This window comes from Furipterus horrens, unplaced genomic scaffold, assembly GCF_987537825.1.
Source record: "Furipterus horrens unplaced genomic scaffold, mFurHor1.1.pri manual_scaffold_4, whole genome shotgun sequence".
In the NCBI taxonomy this organism is placed as follows: Eukaryota; Metazoa; Chordata; class Mammalia; order Chiroptera; family Furipteridae; genus Furipterus; species Furipterus horrens.
Genome location: NW_028327174.1, coordinates 85384281 through 85399944, shown reverse-complemented (window position 1 = coordinate 85399944; position 15664 = coordinate 85384281). Strand labels below are relative to the sequence as shown.

Genomic DNA, 15664 nt, shown 5'->3' with positions numbered 1-15664 from the left:
CATTTTACTATTGGTATCTTTATTTCCAGTTTTATAACCTCTAAAGAAATGTTTACATCAAGAGCTGTAAGTCGTTTAAATTGGAGATTTCGGGGGGATTTTTAGTAGTAAATAATGTAATCTAAACTTATAGAATATTCAAAGCATGTAAGTGTTGCTTTTCTACACAGCATAACTGAAATGTAGTTTAGCCAATGAATGGTTTACAAGGTAGTCAAACACCAAAGCTGCAAACCATTGAAGGAGCCATAACTTACATACTTTTTACACGTCCGAAAGTGTTTTTAGCGGGTATCGATATTTTATTTTTAAAGTATTACTGCTGTAAACTGACCATATTCATGAGCCTGCCACATAAAAAGCATAAAGCGTTAATTTGTGGAATGAACAAATAAGCACATTTTCTTGTATTCTTTAGGTATAACACATACAATTTAAGAATATTTTCTTTAATTTATTCACAGGATAACAGTTTTATTTGATATGACTGCTAGCACTTAACAATTTAGTTATCATGAAGTAGAAATCCCCAACCTTGGGACAAACCACGTGATGCCCACTTACAGCCATAAAAATACAAGTTGAGGGAAGATTTACTTGGAATACAGAGTTGACAGAAATGCAGAAGGATCATTTTCTGGGAGTTTAGGGGAAAGGAGGAACTGCCTCCTCTCGCCCTATTAAAGACATTTTAAAATCTGTAATGTATTTCTTTGAAGAGTGGAATCTAAGAGGAGGAAGTCACCCTGCAGAAGAGTATCCTTGCAGGCTGTTGAGTTCGCTTTTTTCAGGTGGCCTGTTGCGTTCTTGGAGAGCTTTAGTCACTAGAAATGTCTCTTCAACCTGAGCCCAGTCCGTCCCCCTGACTTGGCAAAGTGGCCCCTCTGGGCCCGGGCACAGTCTCGGCAGCGAGGGCGGCGCCATCTCCCGCCACAGCCCCTCCTCGAGCCCCGGCCCAGTCCCGCGGCCTGCTGTCCCCCGCGCACGGTTCGGCGTCACAGTCCCAACAGCGTCTCCGGGAACATGGGGTCGCTGGTGAGTACGCATCACTGACGGCGGGCTTCCCGTGCCTGGTTCGTCCCTGGGACCTCTGCGAGCCGGACACTGAGGAGGAGCTGCCGGGACCCCCACCCGGGCAGAGTCAGGATCCGAGCCGCGCGCAAGAAGAACGGTGACGGTGGTGGTGGCGCGGGAACGGTGGGCTCAGAGACACTCGCAACCCGCGGCGCAGCAGCCTGGCCGGCACACACACACGTGCACACCGCACGCAACCCCTCTGCGGGCTCCGGGTCGGGCTCCGGGTGGGGCTCCGGGTGGGGCGCGCGGGGCGCGGGATGGGGGCGGAGCGGGGCGCGCGGGGCGCGGGGAGGGGACACGGGGCGCGCGGGGGCCCGTGTGCTCGGCGCCCATCCTTGGGCGCGGACGCGCCTCTGAGCGGCCTGTCCCGCAGGTCTGGACGCTGGTGGCTGGCGTGCTGCTGGCGTCGACGCTGTCGCCGGGGCGGGCGGGCACCCCAAGGAGCAGCCGGCGGCCGGCGCGGGGCTGCGCGGACCGGCCGGAGGAGCTCCTGGAGCAGCTGTACGGGCGGCTGGCGGCCGGCGTGCTCGGCGCCTTCCAGCACACGCTGCAACCGGGCCCGCGCGAGCAGGCGCGCAACACCAGCTGCCCCGGGGGCCGGCCCGACCGCCGCTTCCGGCCGCCTACCCCGCTGCGCAGCGTGTCGCCCTGGGCCTACAGGTAAGCGGGAGACGGGGATGTGGGCAGGGAGATGGGAGCAAGGGCAGGAGGGATGGGCGACGGGCAGGTGAGATGGGGCGCATATAGCGGGGAGAGCAAAATGGGTAGGTGGCCCAGGGCAGGTGGTGCGACTGGGTTGGGAGCAATTCAGTCCTACAAAGGCCCATCAGCCTCCCTTGGAGGAAATCTGCTGTCGTGTACAGCTAAGCGCCACACGATGTCTGGGGTGGGTCAGTATACAGGACGATGGTTCCATACATTATAATGGAGCGATGATGTCACTAACCTATAGTTTAGTGACATCATAGTGGTCATACTGTCACTGAATATCCTTAAAGACACATTGAAAATCTCTCAGAGCATAGCTGGGCTTTTCTGGACAGAAGGTGCTCTCTTTGCATTTTTCTATGACCAGTGCTGATCTCTCCAGGCCAGCGGTTCTCAACCTGTGGGTCGTGACCGCTTTGGGGGTCCAACAACCCTTTCACAGGGGTCACCTATGACCATCGGAAAGCACATATATAATTACATACTGTTTCTGTGATTAATCACTATGCTTTAATTATGTTCAATTTGTAACAATGAAAATACATCCTGCATATCAGATATTTACATTATGATTCATAGCAAAATTACAGTTATGAAGTAACAACGAAAATAACTTTATGGTTGGGGGTCACCACAACATGAGGAACTGTATTAAAGGGTCGCGGCAGTAGGAAGGTTGAGAACCACTGCTCCAGGCCAACAGGTGCCTCTAAAGTAGGTTAAGGGCCTGCGGGCAAACCTGGGAAAAGTAACACACAGCAGTAGCAGTGGTTTGTCAAAACCTCCCATTGAGCGTGTCTCCTGATACAATCTCAGCCCTGTATGAAAATAAATTCTAATGTAAAAAATAAACCATAAAATCAAATAAAAACAGTTATACATATTTATAACTGACATATTTCTGCCTTTGGTGCTTTATGGTATTTAAATAAAAAGGGGAAACAGAAAAGCAGCAGGTTTTGGAGAGGGAAATGAATTCAGTACTGAACCCAATGAGTTTCGTGTGCCTGGGAGGTGCACATGTATAATGACCAGCAGGCTGAAGGTGTGGTCTCAGAGGTCAGGGCTGGAGTGCAGATCAGGAATTGTTAGCCTTAGAACAGTGAGTTAACCTGAGCTGCCCTTGCTGCCTTACCTAGGAAATGACACCTGTGCCTCCCAAGACCCATTCCAGAGCCACAGGGAGGAGAGGACAACTAAGGGAGGTTACAGACAGGAACAGCACACAGTGTTGGGGGGTCCTGGTCTGGGCTGCCCTGGCTGCTAGGGGAGCCTTTGTGCTGCGCAGGGCTGGGAGCCATATCGGGCAGCCAACGTTATCATCAGAGTTGTTTTTCATATTATTTAGCAACATTGATGAAATCTGCCCCCCAACTCCTGCTCTTACCCGAGAGCAAGTGGAAACCTGAGGGCTTGCACCCTGAAGTCTTCTAGGGATGGGCCTTGGGTCAGGACTGTAGTGGATGCTACAGGGCACGCCTTCTGATCACTTCCCACTTCCTCCAGGAGGGGCATGGGAGGACAAGAATGGCTCCTCAGTGATGTTACTGAGGGTCAATATTGGTGAAAGAGTGTGCTCCCAAGAAAGATGAGTGGGGAAATGGACTCCAAGTCAGAAATTCTTAAGGACACAGAAAGGACCACTCTAGGTGGATAAGACAGGCTTTACAATAAAAAATTTGGAATATAAAGTGGCTTTTCAAATCTTTACGGAGGGGAGAGATACTCAATAAGTGGTGCTGGGACAACTGAGTAATCAGCTGGGAAAAAATACAATGGGATCTCAGTCTGATATGTAAATAAATTCTAATGTAAAAAATAAAACCACAAAAGCAGATAAAAGCAGTTATATTTATAATCTTAGAGGGGGAAGGCCTACTTTGTAGCACCAAAGTCGTGGAAGACAAGATTCATTAATTCAGTTACATAATTGTATTCCTTTCTTCTTCTTGGCAAAATTTAAAAAAGAAGAAGAAAAATACAAGGGCAAACAGGGAGAAATACTTGCAGCCCATGTTACAAAGGGTTCCTTCCCTAAAGAGTTCCTCCAAACCAGTAAGAGGAAGACTTCATGAAATGATGAGGAGAAGCTATGGACAGTCCCAGCGAAGTATGTCAAATGACTCAAACACTTGAAACATGCGGAGATACTGGTGCAATGACATCCATCAGGCCCTGTTGGCGAGGCTGTAGAAAAAGGCACTCTCGTACAGTAGAGGAGTGTGCATTGGTGCAGCGTTTATGGAAGGCAGTTGTGTATTAACTATCAAATTTTACATTCACATACACTTCAACCCAGCAGTTCCACTTGGAATTCTACACTTGCCCATGTAACAAATGGTGTTCATGGTGATAATAGCAAGGGATTAGAGCCATCTAAAGCTCCACCAATAAGCAACTCATTTGATAAATGTTCTAAAAGCAGCTATAGAGAGGAAGGGCCAGGTCTAAAAGTGCCTCAGTGGACAAGTCCATCATCAGCATAAGGGAAGCAGGCAGGTGCAAGCTGTGGGTAGCTCTCTGCCAATTGCAGTTAAGAGAGAAGCGATTACATAACATAGACATGTTAAGTGCTATTTTAAACTGTAAACACACACACACACACACACACACTTTGAGGCTTCTTTGGAATCTGATTATCCCAGTGCTCTCAGGAGGGGACTAGGATGAGAAGGAGACTTACAGGATACAAGACTCACTCTTGTATCATCTGCATTTCCTGCCTTGTGCATGCATTCCTTATTTCAAAAATATCTTAAGTTTTAAATTGAGACTAGAAAGGGAGGTTTAGCAACCATGAGGGCAGAGCAGATACTAAGGAAACAAAGCCTTGGCAGGTAACTGGCCCTTGATTTCCCGAGAGCGCAGGAGCAAGGGACGAGTTGCTCGTAGGGCTAATGGCGCAGCCCCTGCAGGCATCCTGATAGATCTCTCAGAGTCCCTGGTGACCCCACAGCTGGGTTGACCACCACTGAGGAGCTCAGCCTGCAGAGCATAAGGAATTGAGCCAGGAATAGACAGTAAATGGGCTTTGTGATTCTATCAGAAAATAGTCCATGCTGCTGACCAAGGTGTTATTAGCAAAGCACCATTCAACCTCCAGAATATAAAAATATTTTCTCATTTACTTTGTGGCATTATGTTTATTTCTCTTGAACTATAAAAACAAAAATGCCAACATAAAGTCAATGTGATTACTCAGTAAGTTTTATTAAGCCAAATTGACATAGTGAGAAATATATTGTAAGAATAGTGAGGTTTATGACAGTTTAAAGATACCCATCACTCACTTGAGTTTAAACCCCAAAGATAAACACCTACCAGTACTCTAAATAGTTTTCATTGTTTATATTTTTCAATTCTGGGTAGTAGTCGAAAGATAGCTTTCCTCTTGGAGATGAATAGTGCACAACCATTTATTTTCAGGCTTGTTACTTTCCTTCATAACCCTTTTCCTGCAGGGAATGTAAGAGACTGCACCCAAACTTATTTTGCAGTAAACAGCTCCATGGAGAGCAATAACAGCAAAGGAATAAAAGAAAAGAAAAAGAACCAGGAGTGAAAGAGAGGAGGAAGGACAGGAAATGGGAAGTCAGATGACTTAAAAATAGAGGCAAAGGGCTCAGTTGGTTGGCGCATCATCCTGTACATTGAAAGGTTGCAGGTTCAGTTCCTGGTCAGGGCACATACCTAGGTTGTGGGTTTAATACCTAGTTGGAGCACATATGGGAAGCAACTGATCTGTGTTTCTCTCTTCATTCCTCTCTCTTGAAAAATCAATAATGAAATATCCTTGGGTGAGGATTTAAAGGAAAATAGAGACAAGAGGCCTCCAGGGAATGTACAGAGTCAGGGGACCACCCTCAGCTGGGTGGGTACTCCCCAACCAGCCAGGGAATGTCTCTGCAGGGGCTGCCCAAGGACAGTCAGGACAACCCAGGTGCTGGGCGGCCCTTTAGTAAACATCAGTAAAACTGATGTGTTGCCATGGAGAGTCCAGCTTGGCACCACTCTCTATTCCCAGAACCTTGGGCAGGTTACTTTGGGGAGCTCATACGGGTTAGGTGGGGTTACCTAGGCCAGGCCAGCAATACCTGCTCACTGGGATGATTTTCATGGTTCTCTGAGTCCATCATCAGATATGCAGCAGTGCTGCATTTGAGAAACGTTTTCATCAGGACAGGTTGAAATAAAAGAATATTTTTGCCTCACCCTCCCCCAAGCATCTGGTTTCCCTGAGGCATCCATAACTTCTTCTATTTACACCTTTCCATCTGATAGTGATTGAGCGGGGCGGGGTGCCCAGAACACAGACCCCGAAGCCTTTCTCCTTTCTCCTAGAGCGCACCAGTTTTTCTTCATTTTACCATTTTTAAATTGTAAAAGGACAATAATGTTAATTAGAGAATGTTGGAGAACTTGGGAGTACAATGTTAGGCAAAGTTGTCCCCACTGGGGTTGTAGCCTTTTTAAATATTCCCATTTATCTTTCAAATGCACCCTCCACCCTGTGCGCACTTTCCCGTTTGTGTCCAAGGGCTGAGTACAAAGGTTTCTGGGGCCAAGTCTTGTGTGACCCCCCCTCCCAGGACAGTGGCTGTGCCCGCCAGCTGTAACCCACAGGGGGCAGCACCAGACTGCCTCACCCCTCATAGGACAGGGTTTCCTGGGAGGCTGTGTGATCTTTGAATGTAGGGAGTCCTTTCTCTTTTATAATGTTTCTCTTTAGCAAGTTTGCTTTCTCCTGGGTCCCTGCTTCCAACCTATGGGTTATTCTAATTACTTAAAAACAAACGGTCAAAGCTGTTGTGCCTTCAAGGAGTATCCACAACTGCACAGGTTGCTGTGTCTGTCCCCTCTGAAGGCAGGATATTCTGTTAAGAAAGAAAGTCAGAGTTGGGGACAGGGACAAGAACAGAGCAGAGAGATAAATGGTGGCCACCTGCCTGGCAGGAAAATGTTCGGTTATTGTCTGTAGCAAGATGAATGGGGGCTGGTCCATCAAAATGTGTGGTTGTAGGAAAGGGGACACTCATCATTCAAAGCAGCTTGTTTAAGAAATGTTGAGATTTTACCCCCCCCAAAATGTGTTTATGGATAAATTATCTTTTATTGGCCAAAGTACTGCACAGAATTTTTTTTCTCCGAGGGACTGTAAATGTAGCGGTCTCTCCTGCCCCATCTCTGTGACCAAGCACTGTCATGGGATTAAGGTCTCTCATTCTGAAAACATGTTCATTCTGTTTTGAGAGTTATTTTCTATTACTGCCTGGGTTTTACTTTTGCATTCTTACAGTAGTTGGGAAAGACGACAGTGTTTCATCCCATCACCACCTCTTTCAAATGTCCTCACCTGAATGAAGTGTGCTTAGTCCATGATGTGGCTTCCTCATGGTGTCTGTCTCCTAGATGTGATGAGTGAAGAGTGGGAGGAGGCAAGGAGTAAATGGCTTACTACACTGACAAGGGCAAAGGCAAAGCCATCTCCTCAGAGCTTTTCTGGAACTCTAGGCTCGTCACCAAGTGTGACATGGCTGGTTTGTTTTTGATTCAGATGAGCCCCTCCTCTTTGCCCATGATGGACACATTGCAGACAGCTCCCCGGAAATGGCATGGGCCTGGCTGCTCTCCCTTTGCAGAGACTGCCCCGTTGCAGTGGCATCCACCTTGACAGAAACACAGCCCCAGGAGAAATCCCAGCTCTGTTCTCATTGCTCTTTTCTCTTCCCCTCTGTAAAGCATTTTTCTGCGTTATCTTCCAAATGCTTTTCCAAACCACAATCAGTGCCTCTCCTGGTCCCAGGCCTCCTGGGGGCAGACTTGACCTGGTGCCTGCAGATATCCTGCTTCCAGTGTTACCACTGGCCAGGCATCTGGCTAATTGCAGAGTGATTGTTGAGGGCAGTACAGCTGATGGAAGACTCTGGACATGCCCCTCCCCTGTTGGTGCCTCCATTTCACCCCAGTAAGGAAGAGGGCAGGAAGGCTGGGCCCTTTCCCCACCCCCCAACAGCCCAGAGCCGCTTAGCTGGAAAACGTCTGCCTCATGGCTCAGCCTCAGGGCTGACCTTGATGCCAAGTTCAGGCTCCTGCCAAAGTCAACCTCAGTCCCCACCCGGGGTAGGGCTGAATCCTAGCTGTCCTTGGCCCACAGGGAGGGCCAGGTAGAGTCCACTGGGACCTGGCTGCAGGCCTCTGTGCCTGGTCACAGTCTCTGCTCACTGGGCAGATTTTTTCCACGTCGTTGTGCATGACAAATGCACAACTGATGTTTTCTTGTGGGGCCAGGAGTGCATTTTCCATTGCTCCTGGCAGCGTGCACAGAGGTCTGTGACTTGGGCTCAGCAAGCGGAGGGGGCTGCCGGTGCGTGGGCACGACTGCCCAGCACAGGGAGAGCATTCTGGCCATCCTGTCCCCAGCTACTCCCTGGCCAGCAAGCAGAGTCCCAGTGCCAACATGCTCTGGGCCTCGTCCTTCACCTTCTTTCTCTCCCCTCCTGGCTGCAGGTCCACTTCCAAGGGGAAAGGGAGACTGGAAGGTTAATGCAAACCCCTGCCCTGGTGGTTCTCCTCTTGAACCTGGGTACCAAACCACCACTAGGCTGTGTGCTGGAATGATCTGGGGCTGTAAACACCCAGGGCATGACTTTGAATCTCTGGGGACAGGGATAGTGACGACTAGATTGAAAGTCCACTTGTGTGCCTCAATGAAGCACAGCTGAGACCTCCCCTCCATCTCCTCTGCGATGCCAAGTGCTTGTTCGGTTGGTAGTGACTCCTCAGCAGATGGGGCCCGGGGCTGGTAGGATCAAATTCAGGCATATTTGGGAAAATGCAGTCACCCCATTGTTTCTTATGAGCCACAGTTGGTGTGTATAGAGCTAAGTGCCTCATAGAGAAACGGCCCAACTCCATTGCTGACTGTGTGACTGTCAGTGGTCTCCAGTTTGTGAGCAGACAGTCATTTGGGCAACTCCCTTTCATAGGGGCTCCTGAGCAAGGGGAAAGGGGTGAACGTGAGAATGTGCGTTTGTCACCAAGCTGTATGTGGCTCTGATACAGAGGGTCTGAGAACCACGTTTTGGAAATATTGGCTCTGATTTCTCATTGCCCACATCCTAAGCAAAGACAGGTGTTTTTCAGAGGAATTGGAGCTTTTGGAAGGGATGTGGCTTCTCCCTCGGCCTTCCTGGGACCCAGATGTCTTATTGCCATCATTCCATGGTGACTTGGTATCTGCTGAGCCCCTTCTTACCTTCTTCACAGTGGTTTTGACTCTTCTTGTCCTTTGGTCTCTAAACAGATTTTAAGATCAGCTTGCCAGGTTCTGAGAGACATCTACCAGGATTTGGGTTAGAGTTGCAATGACTTTCAAGATTGATCTGGGTAATTCTTCTGTATCTGGAAGACTCAGTGGATTGCAGGTGTCTTTTGAAGCATAAGACACTGATTAAAAAGTCAAAACTATTTGTCCTCCCCTCAGGAAGCTGGGTCATCTAATCATCCCCTTCACTTTGCAAAGAACCAGGCAAGGGCAGTGATTTGCCCACTGTCACTGGTCAGTAACTGAATTGGACCAAAATTTTAGGTTCAGGACTGTTTTTGACTCCATCTGCCCTTCATGAAAGGCTTTTGGGTTCACTTAGGAACCACGACTACCGAGGCAGTTTTGTTTCTGCTTACATGGGTACTTGTGGGTTCCAGTCTAAGCCTGAGAAGGCATTTCCCCTCTCTAGAGGTTCCTGGGCTTGGGTTTTGAATTGCAGACTTAGCCTCTGCTGCTTTGAAGTTGAAATTATGTTATGTTTTGGGAAATGGGAGGTTGAGCCACGTCTGTGTTTGTGGCTCTCTACACTGGGTCTCGGTGGGGCGCACAGGAGCTGCCACTTGGTCTGCTGGGTGCCCTCATTGTTCCTGAGTAGCAGTGCTCCCTGAACCATTCCAAAATTTTTCCTACCATGTCAGGGTCCCCAGGGACAGTGCTATTTTTTTTGTCTCTGCTGTCTCTCACATTCCTCCCCCAGCTCAATTTCCATCAGCTCCACTCATCCCAGAAGGGCTGTCCTTTGTTCTTGGATGAAGCAGGCCAGCTGTCCCTCCAGCCAAGTGCCACATGTGACCTCAGGGACACTTCTGAGATACCATCAGAGGGGAAACTTGATGTGTTTTGGGTGTGTGTCTATGCCAAGCTTCCATGGAGCGGCACGCAGAAAATGTGAAGACAAAAGAATTATTGCTCACAAGGAGGCTACAGCATGCAGGTCCCTCCTTGGTCCTTGGCCATGTTTGGTCAGAGACAAGGTCCCTGTTGGAGTGTCTTCCTGTTTCATTTTAAGGCAGCTCTCTTTATACAGAAAGCACTCCAGTTGATAGTTTTCCCAGAATCTCAAGGCCAGTTTGGTCTGTCCTCAGGCTGTTCTGAGGCTTCTAGACCTTCTCTCCTGGCTTCTTCTCCACCCCCAATCCATGTCCTATAGAATGTGCCTGTCTGTTTTCTGTGTGAACCGATGGCACTGGTACCCACAGCACTGGGTGTCAGGGGTGTGATGTGTGCATCAGATCCCTGGCCTGGGTGCACACTTCTGTCTTCAGAGAACCTCCTGGTCATCAAACCACCATCTGAAAACCATCAAATCTTATGCCTTCTTATTATGTGCCACATTCCAGAGGGGCAGGAGTCTTTTTGTCACAATATCTTAGCCTAGATGTGTCACTAACAGAGGAAATTTCACTCCCGGGGAAACAACTGGCGGGAATGAAGTGTGTATTTTTAGTCAGATGAGCCTTCTGACCATGACAGCATCCAAGTCACTGTGATTTACCAGTGAAACTAACAGTTGACACATGGCTTGGTGCCTGCATATGCGGTGTACAAAAGAGGAATCCCACCTGTTTAGGTTGGGAGATCTTTGCTGCCTAAGGTGAAACCCATAATACAGACGAGGAAACTAAGTCTGAAGAGACCATGCCTCACCTTCCTACCCACCCCCATCCCCACCCACGCCATTTTGTATTGTCATTGAGTCTCTATCACTTTAAGAATGACTGTGTCTCTACTGCTTACAGCCCTTCTTTGGCCTCCCATAGTCTGCAAGGTAAAATCCACACTTTGGTCTTTAAGGACTCGTCCCTCTGTCACAGTTCCCACCAAATTGCCATCCAACCATGTACACACACGTCACTCCAGCTACAGTGACCACTGGCAGGTAAGCCATCCCTCACGCCTTCTTTGCCAAGGTCAGCCCTCCTTGGCCTCCAGACTCACCTCGGACCTCCCAGGGCATAGACTTGGGCCAACCCACCTGTGTTCAGAGCAGTCTGTGCACATGGTGCCAGTGTGTCCTGACCACTGGCTCTGCATCTGTGAAGTGGCTGTGCCCTAGTCCACTGCCCACCTCAGGAGGCTGACAGGTCTACTGAGTTCATGACCACTGCTGCCCACAATGTGACAGATTCAGACGGATGGCCTTTTGTGACTAGCCTTTAGCACTGTGTGTATCTCTGTACACATGCTCACGTATTTGGTACGTATGCCTAAAAGATAAGTACTCTTGGCTAAACGAAACCACACAATACTGTTATCACACATAAAAGTTAATACTTCTTTAATATCTTCAAATGTTCAGTTGGGTTCAAATTTCCATGATTATCTTTATTTTTTGTTTTATTATTTAATTCCTTTTGAAATAATTTCAAACTAATGAAAAAAATGTGAATTTAGTACAAGGAATTCCCTGTACCATTTAACCAGATTGCCCAAAGGTCAGCATCATAACTCAGCACAATTATCAAGATCAGGAAATGGGCACTGGCACAGCACTGTCGCCTACTGTGTGGCCCTTCTACAGAGTGTCCCACTGAAGCCCCTTTTCTACTCCAGATCCGCCCACGCTCACATGTTGCCTCTGGTGCTCAGAGCTCTCCAGCTACCTTCAGTCTGTGACAGTTCCTCACTTCTGTGTCTTCCATGACTGTGCTGGTTAGTTGTCTTGTGGGATGTTTCTCCATTTGGGTTTGGTATGGGTTTTAAGCAACCATGTAATATCTCATCCAAACAGAGACACTGGGGAGTAAGGAGGTCTCAGATTATAACTGCATAGCAGGTGTGACCAGGCCAGTGGTGCCCTAGCAGTTCCGTCATTCTGCTCAAGGCTCTCTCTCTCTCTTTTTTTTTCTTTTTTATTCAGATATGATTGACATACATTATATTAGTTTCAGGGAAATAACACAATGATTTGATATATGTATATATTGCAAAATGGTCACCACAGTAAGTCTAGTTAATATCCATAACCTCACACAGTTACAATTTTTTTTCTTGTGATGAGATTAAATCTATTAGGAATTTCAAATACACAATACAGTATTGTTAACTGTAGTCACCATGTTCTGCATTACACCCCAGGACTTACTTATTTTGTAACTGGAAGTTTGTACCTTTTGACCCCCTTTACCCATTTCACCCACCCCTAACCCCATCCCTCTGGCAACCACCAATCTGTTCTCTGTACCTGTGAACTCAGGTTTTTTTTTTCTTTTTAGATTCCACATATAAGTGAGATCAAACAGTATTTGCCTTTCTCTCTCATTTGATTTAGCACAATACCCACTGTGTCCATCCATGTTGTTGCAAATGGTAAGATTTCGTTCTTTTTATGGCCGAGTAATATTCCATTGTGTATATGTACCACATCTTCTTTATTCAATCATTAGTTGATGTATACTTGGGTTGCTTCCACATCTTAGCAATTGTGAATAATACTGCAATGACCGTAGGGGTACACATATCTTTTTAAACTAGTGTTTATATTTCCTTTCAATAAATACCCCAAAATGGGATAGCTGGGTCAAAGGCAGTTCCATTTTTAATTTTTTTAATTGTTGTTTTATTACAGTTGCCCAGATTTTCCCCTGTTGCTCTCCCCTGTCCCACCCACACCCCACTCCAACAGTTAATCCCCACCTTGTTGTCCATGTCCATGGGTCATTTATACCTGTTCCTTGACTAGACCCTCACCCCTTTTTCCCCTCCTTCTCCCCCTCTTCGCTTCCCTCTGGTTTCTGTCACTCTGTTCCTTGTTTCCATGCCTCTGGTTTTATTTTGCTCGTTTGTTTGTTTTGTTCATTAGGTTCTTCTTATAGGTGAGATCATATGGTATTTGTCTTGTGCTGCCTGGCTTATATCAGATAACATAAGACTCTCCAGTTCCATCCATGCTGTCTTTTAAGGTAGGAGTTTTCTTCTTTCTTTCTGCTTTATAGTATTCCATTGTGTAAATTTACCACAGTTTTTTGATCCACTCATTTATTGTTGGGCACCTAGGCTGTTTCCAGCACTTGGCTATTGTACATAGCGCTGCTATGAACATAAGGGTGCATAGGTTCTTTTGAATTGGTGTTTCAGGATTCTTTGGGTAAATCCCAGCAGTGGAATCACTGGATCAAAAGACAGTTCCATTTTCAGTTTTCTGAGGAAATTCCATACTTTTTCCACAGTGCATTAGGGTACCGTTTTCTCCAGATCCTAGCCAACACTTGTTTGTTAATGATGGCCATTCTGAATGGTGTGAGATGGTACCTCATTGTGGTTTTAATTTGCATCTGTCTTATGGCTAGTGATGTTGAGCATATTTTCATATGCCTATGGGCCCTCTGTATGTCCTCTTTGGAGAAGTGTCTGTTCGGGTCCTTTGCGCATTTTTAAATTGGATTGTTTGTCTTCCTGGTGTTGAGTTGTATGAGTTGCTTATATATTTTGGAGATCAAACCCTTGTCCAAGGTATCATTGGCAAGTATGTTTTCCCATATGGTTGGTTCCCTTTTCATTTTGCTGAAGTTTTCTTGGGCTGAGCAGAAGCTTTTTTAGTTTGTTTATTCTTTCCTTTATTTCCCTTGCCCTAGGATATATATATATCAGTGAAAATATTGCTGCATGAGATATCTGATATTTTATTGCCTGTCTTTCTCTGTTACTTTTTCGGTATCACAGTTTACATTTAAGTCTATTATCCAGTTGAGTTTATTCTGGTCATAGTGTAAGTTGGTGGTCTAGTTTCATTTTTTGTATGTACCAGTCCAGATCTCCTAACATCATTTATTGATGAGGCTATTTTTACTCCATTTTATGTTCCTGCCCTTTGTCAAATATTAATTGACCAAAGAGAACTGGGTTTATTTCTGGGGTCTCTATTCTGTTCCATTGATCTATATGTCTGTTTTTATGCCAGTACCAGACTGTTTGGATTGCAGTGGCCTTGTAATGTAGTTTGATATCAGGTATTGTGATCCTTCCTACTTTGTTCTTCTTTCTTATGATTGCTGAAGTCAGTTGAGGTCATTTTTTATTCCATTTAATTTTGAAATATTTGTTCTAATTCTGTGAAATGTCATTGGTATTTTAATAGGAATTGTGTTTATTCTATAGATTGCTTTGGGTAGTATGGACATTTTAATGATGTTAATTCTTCCCATCCATGAACATGGTATATGCTTCCATTTATTTGTATCTTCCTTAATTTCTTTTTTCAGTGTTCTGTAGCTTTGTGAGTACAGGTCTTTTATCTCCTTGGTTAAGTTTATTCCTAGGTACTTTATTTTTCTTGTTGCTATAGTAAATGGGATTTTTCCCCCTAGTTTCTGTTTCTGATATTTTGTTGCTGGTGTACAAAAAATGCCTTCAATTTCTGAATGTTGACTTTGTATCCCACTATTTTGCCAAATTTATTTATTGTTTCAAGTATTTTAGGTGGAGCTATAGGGTTTTCTGTGTACACTATAATGTTATCTGCAAATAGTTTTACTTCCTCCTTTCCAATTTGGATGCCTTTTATTTCTTTTTCTTGTCTGATTGCAGTAGCTAGAACTTCCAATACTACTTAGAATATTTCCCTGTCTTAGCTTGGTTTTCATTCCTCGCTCTTAGTATTCGTTACCCTTCTATCATCTTACCAACCCTGGGCACACTGACCCTGCATGAATTGGCCCTCTGCACACGGACCCCTATGCACCACGGGAGCTTATACCGCCTGAGTTTGTACTGACGGCTTGAGCGCTGCATGAGCGCTCACTGAACCGAGGCACTCTGACAGGCACGCACTCACCCCACCTCTCTCCGCAGGCTGTCCTACGACCCCACCCGCTACCCTCGGCTCCTGCCAGAGGCCTACTGCCTGTGCCGCGGCTGCCTCACCGGGCCGCGCGGGGAGGAGGACCTGAGCCTTCGCAGTGCACCCGTGCTGCTGCCCACCGTGGTGCTGCGCCGCACTGCGGGCTGCGCCGGGGGCCGTTTCATTTACACCGAGGAGTACGTGGCGGTGCCCGTGGGCTGCACCTGCGTCCCTGCGCCCGACCGCGACGCGCCAGCCGCCCCCGGAGTGGACCGCGACGGAAAAAAGCGGATGCGGGACAGGGACCTGCGCAAGCCTGTCCACCCAGGAGCGGGACAGTGACCAGGGCAGGCCAACCTTGCCAGCGTCTTGGCTCCTTCCAGGCGGAAGTCAGCGCACAATAGATGGAACTGAAAGGAGTTGGTCTAGTATAAGGAAACCAACTAAGGGACAGGACAGGTCATCAAGGCCCCTGAGGCTGCAGATCCCGCCCCGCCTCTGTGTGCAGGTGACACCGCTGCTAGAACACGCAGGAGGCCACAGCTTCCACATGTAGGTAGGTGGTAGACGTTTTTTAAGACATGTTTTTATAAAAAAGAATATATACCTATTTGTTTTCTATAGGGGCAGAAGTTATTTTTATATTAGCAATTTTAAACTTAATTTTTTTAACCTGACACATGTTTTATAAACCTTGTTTTCACTTCCTCTGCTAAGTTTTAGAAGCACAGTTTAAATCCTCAAATAAACTCTTTTTGGGGTATGCCTGAGTC

At 46.8% G+C, this 15664-nt stretch overlaps 1 protein-coding gene across 1 annotated transcript; it reads left to right on the top strand.

The window, feature by feature from the left end:
- Positions 1-1053: 1053 nt before the first annotated feature.
- Positions 1054-15292, top strand: IL17D (interleukin 17D; the record flags this gene model as incomplete). The annotated part of the gene is made up of 3 exons (XM_090275161.1): positions 1054-1197; positions 1451-1737; positions 14903-15292. Coding segments are annotated over 3 exons (762 nt in total), but the record flags the coding sequence as incomplete, so codon positions are not given.
- Between the last annotated feature and the right edge of the window lie 372 nt (positions 15293-15664).